This window comes from Tarenaya hassleriana, unplaced genomic scaffold (assembly GCF_000463585.1).
Source record: "Tarenaya hassleriana unplaced genomic scaffold, ASM46358v1 Cleome5, whole genome shotgun sequence".
NCBI lineage: Eukaryota > Viridiplantae > Streptophyta > Magnoliopsida > Brassicales > Cleomaceae > Tarenaya > Tarenaya hassleriana.
Window position 1 is genome coordinate 4638356 of NW_010967707.1, and position 10542 is coordinate 4648897.

Consider the following 10542-nt stretch of genomic DNA (forward strand, 5'->3'; position numbering starts at 1 on the left):
ATCTCAGTATCAGGAAAAAAAAACTACAGGGTAAGAGAATCTTGAGGATGAATCACAAACCCGATCTTTGAACTTTGAAAAAAAAAGAATCACAATCAGAGAGCTTCAAATGCTTATGGACAACCCTCTTCGGACAACGACGATTCATGTTAACAAACCAAGAATCCATGCATGAACTCTACACGTTGCCTCGGCGTGCTCAAGGATCTCATCTTTCCCTTTAGAGATTCAGTGATATATGGATTGACCACAGACCATCTTTAGTTTGCATGATGTTATCTTATAAAAGAAACTAATAATTGAGAAAATGAAATTATATGGACCGACCAGTGTGACTCAAGAACTCAATATGACTTCACTATGTACAGAACCATCCTCCATCCTAATCCAGGATCTAAGGGTGAAGGGCATTTCCGTAATCTCCAAGATCCTTGATCCTCTTGCCCAGTTGCCATATCCGCCATAACCAGTGTGTCTTGCAAAGCAAAGCCAGAGCTTGTCCTTGTACGGACAACACCAGTCAAGTCCATGGTTGTGACCTACAAACACCGCCTGTTTCGTCCCGAGAAAATCGAATTTTCATTACATCTTACACACGAAATGATTGCGAATTTTAACCCATCCATCAAGATCGTAATTAACAAGTGAACAGTATCTAAGTATAAAATATAAAGGAACTTACCTTAACAGAGGATCTGTCTTGGAGGATTTTCATGATGCCCATTTCGGATTCTTGGGCTGCAACTCTCTCCTTGTTAATGGATCCAACACATGGCTTTCTTATCCATAGCCGTGGAGCCACTTCATTGAAAGCCTTACTCGGTATGTGCCAAAAGATCAACTCCGGAACCCTACAACTCAATCAATATACATCTCCATAATCATATCATCATGTACTCGTTGATGATGATGATGATGATATCATGATATATGGTTACCGTGAATCGGGATTTAGCTCGTTGGACTTGCGTCTGAACCATTCGGCTTGAGCATTTGAGATGACTTCAGGGTACGATCCACCACCGGAATCAAGAAAGTAGAGAAATGCCACGGGTGACTTCGGATGGTTGGATGATGTGATCACATGGACGTAGTTGGAGACGCTTGGCCAAAGCTCTTTCGGACCGTTCATGGAGTATGACAGTGTGTTGTTGGATTCTGCAACTTCATGTTCCATCAAATCCACACGCGTTGTTCCTTTGAACGCACACGCAACTTCTTCACAACCTAACGTCACAGAACATAACTAAAAAGAGCAAATTTTAAGCTGCAAGTTTGTAATCGTTGAGATCGTACGTGAAAACTCACCGGTGGTCGATGAATTCGGGTCGTGACAGCGAAGGGGAGGAAGACCGGAGGATGAAAACCAGTCCAAAGGCCATTCGAAAGGAGCGTCGTCGTGGTTACCGAAGAGGGTGGCCCATGGAATCCCTCTCTGTCTCGTCGGATCCAAAGCTTTGTCCCAATACGAGCTCGCGTTCTTTGTCGGTATATTGTTTGCTGTTATTACATCTCCTAGATACACCACCATATCTGCCTTCTTCCAGTTTTTACAGTTATGTTAGTTAGTTTCCCGTATCTTCTCTTATCTAATTCTAAACATTGACTAAATTAACTAGATTAAAGGGTATAATTGTCCATGGTTCTATGTATTTTTTTAATCCGCTGTATATATAATAATCATACTATATGTATATATATGTAAGATCAAACCGTGTGTTTTATAAACGCAGACGGAGAAACAAACAATTAAACCTAAATGACGGCGAGGGTATGCGTAACGTTCACCTGGGGTTTCGGCGTCGAGAACGTCGGACATAACATTGACGGAGTTAACGTCCTGACGTGGGCCCCAGTCCGTCCACGCGTCCTCACCGAAGTGGAGATCCGCGAAGATCGCGATTCTGAACGGTGCACCCTTCCGCACCGCAAGATTCCTCACCGGCGTCGTCGTTGTCGGCAGCCTGAGTTCCCATGGATGATCAGATCGAACGGCCAGGAACAGAGGGAGGGATACGAAGATTAGGATGAGATGAATCGACGGTGAGGATGTCATCTGGGGGAAAATCTTCAGTCCAAACTGCCAGAGCTAAAGCGACGAAGAAGGTTTGTCTTTTTTATGGTTTTAGCATTTTCAGAACTTTTTTTTTTTTGGGTTAACTTTTTTTTTTTTGTTAAAGGGGTTAACGATTGGATAAAATACGGTTTGTTTTGTCCAAGAGGCGAATTTAAGAGGAATATACCTACGAGCTGCCTCGATCGAAAATGCAAAGTGATATCTCAGAATAGGAGTGAATATTATTTTATTTGGAAATTTATTTAAAAAAAAATCAAAACTGGAACCAGAGGAAATTGCAGGACTCGATACTCATTTCACTATTTTTCTTTTGCAAGAGATTATTATTTTCATCCGCTATTTTATTTTATTATTTATTATTCAGAATTATAAATTTTTAGGTGGTTTTATTTTTATTTCGTGGAAATGGTCGAAATCGTTGGGCCTTGTAAATTATTGATGGGCCTTTGTACCACTGCTAAATATTGATAGGCCTTGTAAGCCCATTTATTTCGAATATTTAGGCCTTACATTCAGGGGCGATTGTATTTTTTATTTTAACAAAAACAAAAACATTGTTCGGGACTTTCGAATGTTTTTTTTTGGTAATGACTTTCGAATGCTCTAAAATCGTAACTAATTATTTTTTTAAATCAGACTAGATTTCAATGAACATTATTAATTTTTGTTTGATTCTCTTACATGATCAAAGACTAATTAGATTTTTTTTGGGTAAAAACCTTAGTTTATTATAGGGCTTTGAATTTTTTTTTCTATAAAAACTAATACACAATTTAGGGAAAATGAAAAGTATATAAAAATTGCAATGATATTTTTTATAATTATGTGATCAGTTTTGGAGAAATTAGTAAAAAAAAAAGGGACGTAATTTCCACAATTATCTTCAACACTTAGTTTGAGTTGCACCACGTGCATGCATTCGCATGCAAACACACAGAGGTCACGAGCAACAAAAAACCAATCGGCTTAAAACAACAAACCACCCAAAAAAACCCCGACACGTGTCACCTTCATAGAGGCACCAATGTTTCCAAGACAAATTAAAAAAAAAAAAAATTGGAGTCACGAGAATGAGATAGCTTAACAAACATACGCATGTGAGTTAGCTTCTTTCGTTTTCATGCATATGGCTCCCTTCACATGGATCCAATAAAAAAAAATTATTCTAAATTGGCCATTGATCATGCTCATATTCATTGTCCATATACATATAATATGATTTATTTTTCAAAATAGAAAGTAAAACCATTATACATAACAACAAAAAGGTTATAAATCTGTCTTCTGAATATATTTATGGTCTGTAAAGATATAATATTGTTGTGTCTAGAAAAAAAAAACAAAGTCGAAGACATTAACTTCTGTTCGTTATATATATTCCAAAACAGAATTTCTAAATCCGGCACTGATTATATATATATATATATATAAATCCGGCACTGATTTCATTCACATGTTATCTATTTAAAACATTGTATTCACCACTCAAATATTAAAATTATAAATTATTTGGACATCCGATATATAAATATATATATATACATAGTTTCGAAGACAAAAACCATCCGACAAAAATGGCGACAAAACTCCAAACCAGTGTGTTCTCCGTTGCTGTGTTTATGCTTCTTATGTTGGTCCAAACGCATGTAAGTTTAGTTTATTCTCAGCATCCTCTACAGTTACAAATGGATCTTAATTATATGAAACTTTATATTATATGTTGGTGTACCCACAGGCCACCGATCACTCCGAGGCTCCTTCTCCTCAGCTGCTGCAGCCTCCACAATCTAACACTAACAATTCTCAGGTGAAATTCTCCGGTTTAATATATATACACAAACACTTCATTATAATATCAGAATTTACATGCGTATGAACTCATTTGTTATAATTTATTAGGTAACAAGACGGTCGTTACGATTTATCACATCAATATAATCGAATGTTAACATTATATTGAGAATTACCAAGAGTTTATATATCATTAATTATCTTTGATATTTAGTTTATTAGAAGAAAAAAACTATAATATATGTTTAAGCTCGTTTTATTATCAATAATAGCATTTGCCACGTCATTATCTTGAAGCCTAAACGATACTCTAATACTTTGAAATCGTTCCTTATCCTTCAATGGTTTGGATTGTACAGTATGGTACAACTCAAGGGAGCCTCCAACCTCAAGGTATAATAAGAAACTGTCGTCGTCACCACTCTCAGCCATAATCTAATCTGTAGAGCGACGATTCCGAAATCTGATTTTTTTTTTCCGTTGATTCGATTTCTTGATACAAAAAAAAAAAGAGTGCAGAGGGAGATGTGAGGGGAGATGTTCGAGAACGCAGTACAAGAAGCCATGCCTGTTCTTCTGCAACAAATGCTGCACCAAGTGCCTCTGTGTTCCTCCCGGCACGTACGGGAACAAGCAAGTGTGTCCTTGCTACAACAACTGGAAAACTAAACGAGGCGGTCCTAAATGCCCCTGACTCTATTATGTTTTTACTGTTTTATCGGTTTAGGTTTCCAAAACCAGCGCATGTAACATGTTCCGGTTTATTCCGGTTTAATCACGTCTTCCCTCTTTTAGTATTTCTTGGTTTTTCCCTCCTTCGGTTAAGGACATGCATGCATTGCCTCGACTCCCCCGGAAACTCGAAGACCCGTCAACAACGGATGAAAGATTAGGTTTCGAAATTTAAAATTTGAAGCGCTCGTCTACAAAATTAGATACATCCAAATCTTAATCCGTAAACACCATTGATACCCATATATATATAACATGAACGAACTAAGAAATCTAAAGTCTGTGGAAATATATATATATATATATTATATAAAAGGGCCTACCCATCATCACTAAGTAATTTGTGGGCCCATCAAAATCAACAGTCGACGCCGAACTTAAATGGGTCATATGAGCTAAACCGTCCATTAAGCCCGTGGGTATTTTATGGGTTTTATCCGTTTAAACCCAATAACTTATAAAGCCCATGTAACCAACCCAAATTCAATTAACAATGGACGAACATACAAATATATATATATATATCTGTTAAATACATATGACAATAAAAGAATATCTCCAAAAGCAAAGAAGAAGATTTCTTTAACGGCGATGGAGAATTCCAAAAGTTGGGTCGTTTCCGATTCGTCCCCACTTTTGACCGCTTTCTTCTCTTTTTATTCCTCTATAGAAGAATGTGTTTAATTTATACGCACTCCTTTATTATTTTTTTAGCGACTTCCCTAATTAAATTATTAAACCGTCAAATTGAAACTAATTTCCTAAGCACTTATAAGTTATCAGCGAATTAGTGGACCCGAGATCGTGATATTTATTTTTTTTATAATGTAAAACAGAATCCGAAATGAAACCAGAGAAAAGTGAATTGATATTTATTTTTCGAAATCGGAAGGAAAAAAAAAATCAAAGGAACCAAACCCAAACGTGGACCCCTAATCAAAATACCCAAACGGAACATAAAAAAAGGTTTGGCCGAATTTTCTACGAAATTATTTCAATGATGATGTTAGAAGGGCTTTTGAGGAGTCTAGGATATGATATATTTATATGAGTGATAAAAGGAACTAAATAAATAAAATAAATATTTTGACAAAAAAAAGGAACTAAATAAATACAACTCGAGAGTTTGAGAATACATACATACACTGATACACACATGTATGCACGTATCTATATGTATGAAGTGAGAGAGAATGAACAATTTCCTAGAATGTGGGATTCCAGTGTTACTTATTAATCTTTTATATTTCCAATCCATTTTTTTAATGGGATTTCGAATGTTTTAATTTCCCCATGCAAATTCTTTAAATGCAAAATCTCTCATGCTTGATACTGTCTTGTCTCCTTCAATTCCATTCCTCCATTGTTAAATTAGAACTAAAGACCCTTTTTCTTCTCTCTGATGAATATAGGAAGAACTAAGAAGCAGGTCCATGAGATCGTATATAATATGATTCCCAATGTCAAAATCTATGCCCTTTTGCCTAAGTCAGTTATATATGTTATATTTATAATTATATTTTTATTGTTTATTGATTGATTCAACTTTTGTTCATGTAGTCTTCTTGGCTTAGAAGAATACCGCTGATTGGCGAGAAAGACCAGAGCAAATTCAGGCAAAATCCCACTACTCATAATACTACGCATGGTCAGTTTAATATATCCGAATCTATTACATCGTTATATATATATAGTGTGTATATATATAAACCCAAACGCAATTTGTGATTTTTCAATTGGTGGATGTGTTCAAATTGACTCAGTTTTTTTTTGTTGGCGTCCAAGCCATATATACCATATATTATATCATATTATAGAACAATTTATAGAGTCATTACATTGCATGATGCTAGACTGCTGGTGGGTAATGGAAGAATAAAAATAAAATAAAATGTGGGCGATTTATCTGCGTAAAATTCTCTTTAATTATCAGGGTCGATCAATTGAATAATACAAACATTCGCCAAATTATAATTGCACAAGGGTTAACATTTGGGATTTCGATTCGGTTACCTGCAAGTTCAATTTTTTTTTTTGAAGAATATATATATTCGATTCGGTTTTTCTGTGTTTTTGTTCGAACTTATTCTTGTTAAAAATGGCTACTTTTATAAGAAATCTTGATTTCGGTTCAGTTTTCTCTATTATTTTATATTAAATTCAGGTTTAATTCGTTTGGTTTAGCAAAATTTATGAATAATCTATATATTTATCGATCGATCTTGTTCCCTTTTAAATATGTTGTTATGTGCTATTCGATTTGACTCCATTTTATTTTTATATATGCGAAGTAGAAATGGTTGCTTTCTATAGTAAAGAATAATTCAAGATATCCAATGGATTTTGTTCCACGAACGCATCCTACCTAAATTCTCGACTGTTTGATCAAATTCGGACCTATCGGCTAGAAACAAATAATCTCAATCTTGATAAGATATGAATCTAAGAATGTTTCAAAAAAACTTTTTTTTTTGTCTGTAATTAAGAATATACTATTAGAATATATTAGCATTAAACTTCATTTCTTGGACCGATTAAAGGGAAGCTTAATATATTAATTACCTACTTAATCGTAAAAGTCAAAGCCACCGTTATTCAATAATGCAAGCGTATAGATTAAAGGGATAATTCCATTTAAAACCCTGTACTTTTCTCTCGTCGCAATTTAAACCTTGTACTTTTTTTTTATCCAAAAAAACATTGTACTTTTAAAAATTGGAAATTAAAACTCTATACTTTTAAAAATTGGCAAATAAAACCATGAACGAAAAAATATATTATTTAATGCTAACATGGCATTCTAGTCATCTGTCACATCATCAATACCTAATATTTAATAATATTAATTAATACAAAATAAAAATAAAATAATAATAATAATAAAAATAAAATTTTAAAAATTATACACATACATATATAATGAAATGATATACATATATACACATATATAAACATATTTATATATATACACACATATATATAATACATATATATATATGTTTTATATGCATATGTAGTATATGTATTTTTTTTCTTTCTAAAAATCATGCATATGTCACATATATATATGATTTTTAGAAAAGCATGTATATATCACACATACATATAAAAATATGTATATATGTATATATAAATATATTTATATATGTATATAATTTTAAAATTTTTATAAACATGTTTATATATGTGTATAATTTTTATGAATATATATAATTTTTAAAATTTTATTTTTATTTTATTATTTTATTTTTATTTTTTATTAATTAATATTATTAAATATTAAGGATTGATGATGTGGCAGATGACTAGGATGCCATGTCAGCATTAAATAATATTGTTTTTTGTTCAGTGTTTTATTTGCCAATTTTTAAAAATATAGAGTTTTAATTGCCAATTTTTAAAAGTACAATGTTTTTTTGGATAAAAAAAAAGTATAGGGTTTAAATTGAGATGAGAGAAAAATACAGGGTTTTAAATGAAATTATCCCTAGATTAAACAATCTGATTAAGAAAATACGGTTTCATTATAAAAAAAATAAAAAGATTAAGAAAATATGGTTGTATAAGCCATCAGGGAACATTGTTCTTGATTTCGGATTAGAGAATATATTCTGACTTTTTTTTTTCTGCCTTTCTTTTTGTATAAACCAATGAGAGAAAAATACAGGGTTTTAAATGAAATTATCCCTAGATTAAACAATCTGATTAAGAAAATACGGTTTCATTATAAAAAAAATAAAAAGATTAAGAAAATATGGTTGTATAAGCCATCAGGGAACATTGTTCTTGATTTCGGATTAGAGAATATATTCTGACTTTTTTTTTTCTGCCTTTCTTTTTGTATAAACCAAAGCTTTTGTAAAGAAATCTATGGTCCCCGGAATTTTTCAGTTTTCTCTGTTTTGAACCCGAAAAAAAAAATTGAGTCATGCTGAAATGTTTTTCATTTCTCAGACACCATGGGAACACTTTGAAGAAAGTTCCTTGAAACCCTCAAGAACATGTCTGATTCACTCTCTCTCATCATGTACGTATGCGTACATATATATATGTATATATGTATCTATGTATGTGTGTGTGTTGTGTATTTTTTTCTTGTTTCATTTTTTTTCTGGTTTTTTTTTTCTTTGCAGAAGTTAAATCTGATTCGGTTGTTGAATCTCAGTTCCGTTCGAGGAACATTCCATCTTTAATGCCTACTCAGCAAGTTCAATCCTTGAGGTATGTCGTCATGTGCATACACACACACACATATATATATATATATATGTATACACACATATATACGAAGTTGTCCAAAAAAAGATCGACTTGATTAAAAAAACGGTTTCTATATAAGATGGATGATATCTATCTCGACCAACTAGGCGATCATCACACACAGTTATTCCTCTTTTGGAAAATGATGATGACGTCACGATCGAAATTAAAATCTCTTGAATGTGTCCGAGCATATATTCTCTATACTGGCGATGAGGTTGAAGTGCTCAAGAGCCCTCCCCTTCTTCTTGCTTCTCTGATTTTTTTTTGTACGTTCATTATATTTTTTTTTTCTCTTGATGTTATCTGTTTGTGTTTCCATCTCTTGAAGAGTTTTCGTGGCGACATGGAACGTGGGAGGGAAATCTCCGCACGCAGGGATCGCTTTGGACGGTCTTCTTCACGCCCGGGATGAATTCGATGTTTACGTTTTAGGGTAGTAATGATCCGAAAACATCATCGGAAATCCTCCAAATCTGACAAGAATCTTGGATTGATTTCTTGTCTTGTTTTCTTCCTGCAGGTTTCAGGAGATTGTTCCATTGAATGCAGGAAACGTTCTCGTGATCGAAGACAACGAGCCAGCGGCCAAATGGCTCGCTCTGATCAATCAAGCTCTGAACAATCCCTCGAACGGGACGGGCTCCAAGATTCTGAAACTGAATCCCTCTTTCGGTGCCGGTTCAATGTTCTTCGCGAAGCCCTCGTTGAAGAGAATCAGCGAGAGTTTCAGAACTGAGTGCAGGAGAAAACTGAAGATGTGTAATTGCTCGGTAGCCGAGCTCGAGAGAAAGTACGGGAGAGAATCTTGTTTCAGATGCCCGGAATCTATGGTTAACCTAAGCGGATTCCCGTCTGATGAAGAAGAGGGGGAGGAAGACGATGACGAAAGAGGGGTTGCTTCTTTGGCAAGAAACCAGACGATGAAGTACAGTCTTGTGGCATCTAAGCGAATGGTGGGAATATTTCTGACCGTGTGGATGAGAAAGGAGCTCGTTCCTCACGTTAGCCATCTCAGAATCTCCAGCGTCACTCGCGGGATCATGGGTTGCTTGGGAAACAAGGTACCTTTCTTCTTTTCCAAGTTAAACCTGAATCGTTCAGCACTAAACAGCAGTGTCATATCCAGTTTTTCTCCTTGTCTTTTCGTTTCAAATCTCTTAAATTGCATTTCCTACGCATACTTCACAGTTAGAAATCGCGACTCTGAATCAAGACGGAAGAAATATATGTCGACTTTTGTGTTTTCGGTATCTGATTGGAGTTGAGATTTGGGACGTGATGTAGGGTTGCATAGCGGTGAGCATGCTGATGTATAAGACAAGCTTTTGCTTCATATGCACTCATCTGGCGTCGGGCGAGAGAGAAGGAGACGAGCGTAGAAGAAACTCAGACGTAATCGAAATCCTCAGGAACACGGCCTTCCCTAGAATCTGCAGAACGCCCTTCACTCGTGTTCCCGACAGAATCACCAAGCACGAGTGAGATTTAACTTAAACAAATTCTTCGAAAACCGATCAATTTTTATAGATATTCGGGATATGTGTTTTGATAAAAACTCTTCTGTGTTTTCTCTGTTTCCTTTTTCAGTCGGATCATATGGTTAGGGGACTTGAACTATAGAATCGCTCTGAGCTACTACGAAACACGAAATCTTCTCGAGAAGAACGCATGGGACGCTC

General features: G+C 34.7%; 3 protein-coding genes across 4 annotated transcripts in view; 2 read left to right on the top strand and 1 right to left on the bottom strand.

Moving 5' to 3' along the window:
- Positions 1-87: 87 nt before the first annotated feature.
- On the bottom strand, positions 88-2171 carry LOC104826947 (probable inactive purple acid phosphatase 16). 2 transcript variants are annotated; one of them, XM_010559927.2, is made up of 5 exons: positions 1789-2171; positions 1309-1533; positions 939-1227; positions 683-851; positions 88-552 (listed from the first exon to the last, which is right to left on the bottom strand). In XM_010559927.2, exons 1-5 carry the CDS (start codon positions 2054-2056, stop codon positions 337-339), a joined length of 1167 nt encoding a protein of 388 aa, XP_010558229.1. In that variant the 5' UTR covers positions 2057-2171; the 3' UTR covers positions 88-336. The 2 variants fall into 2 exon arrangements, with proteins under 2 accessions (XP_010558229.1, XP_010558230.1); XM_010559928.2 differs by having other exon boundaries at positions 1309-1537; positions 1789-1916.
- Positions 2172-3613: 1442 nt separating this feature from the next.
- On the top strand, positions 3614-4665 carry LOC104826948 (protein GAST1). The gene is made up of 4 exons (XM_010559929.1): positions 3614-3723; positions 3813-3884; positions 4228-4261; positions 4381-4665. The coding sequence occupies exons 1-4, from the start codon at positions 3652-3654 to the stop codon at positions 4560-4562; spliced, it is 360 nt and encodes a 119-aa protein (XP_010558231.1). The 5' UTR covers positions 3614-3651; the 3' UTR covers positions 4563-4665.
- Positions 4666-8488: 3823 nt separating this feature from the next.
- The window catches only part of LOC104826950 (type I inositol polyphosphate 5-phosphatase 10), a 3321-nt gene continuing 1267 nt past the window's right edge, over positions 8489-10542 (top strand). Inside the window, exons 1-6 of the mRNA XM_010559933.1 lie at positions 8489-8627; positions 8734-8821; positions 9192-9296; positions 9384-9924; positions 10148-10341; positions 10451-10537. Coding sequence (XP_010558235.1) covers positions 8793-8821; positions 9192-9296; positions 9384-9924; positions 10148-10341; positions 10451-10537 — 956 coding nt within the window. The 5' untranslated portion in view covers positions 8489-8627; positions 8734-8792. The remainder of the gene's footprint in view (positions 8628-8733; positions 8822-9191; positions 9297-9383; positions 9925-10147; positions 10342-10450; positions 10538-10542) is intronic.

Excerpts from the sequence above, each read along its gene's own strand:
- LOC104826948 (XM_010559929.1), top strand. The coding sequence starts at position 3,652 with ATGGCGACAAAACTCCAAACCAGTGTGTTCTCCGTTGCTGTGTTTATG. Across the intron at positions 3,724-3,812 it reads TTATGTTGGTCCAAACGCAT|GCCACCGATCACTCCGAGGC; the intron begins GTAAGTTTAGTT and ends GTGTACCCACAG. Across the intron at positions 4,262-4,380 it reads AGGGAGCCTCCAACCTCAAG|AGTGCAGAGGGAGATGTGAG; the intron begins GTATAATAAGAA and ends AAAAAAAAAAAG.
- LOC104826947 (XM_010559927.2), bottom strand. The coding sequence starts at position 2,056 with ATGACATCCTCACCGTCGATTCATCTCATCCTAATCTTCGTATCCCTC. Across the intron at positions 1,534-1,788 it reads TCTCGACGCCGAAACCCCAG|ATATGGTGGTGTATCTAGGA; the intron begins GTGAACGTTACG and ends GGAAGAAGGCAG. Across the intron at positions 852-938 it reads GAGCTAAATCCCGATTCACG|GGTTCCGGAGTTGATCTTTT; the intron begins GTAACCATATAT and ends ATTGAGTTGTAG.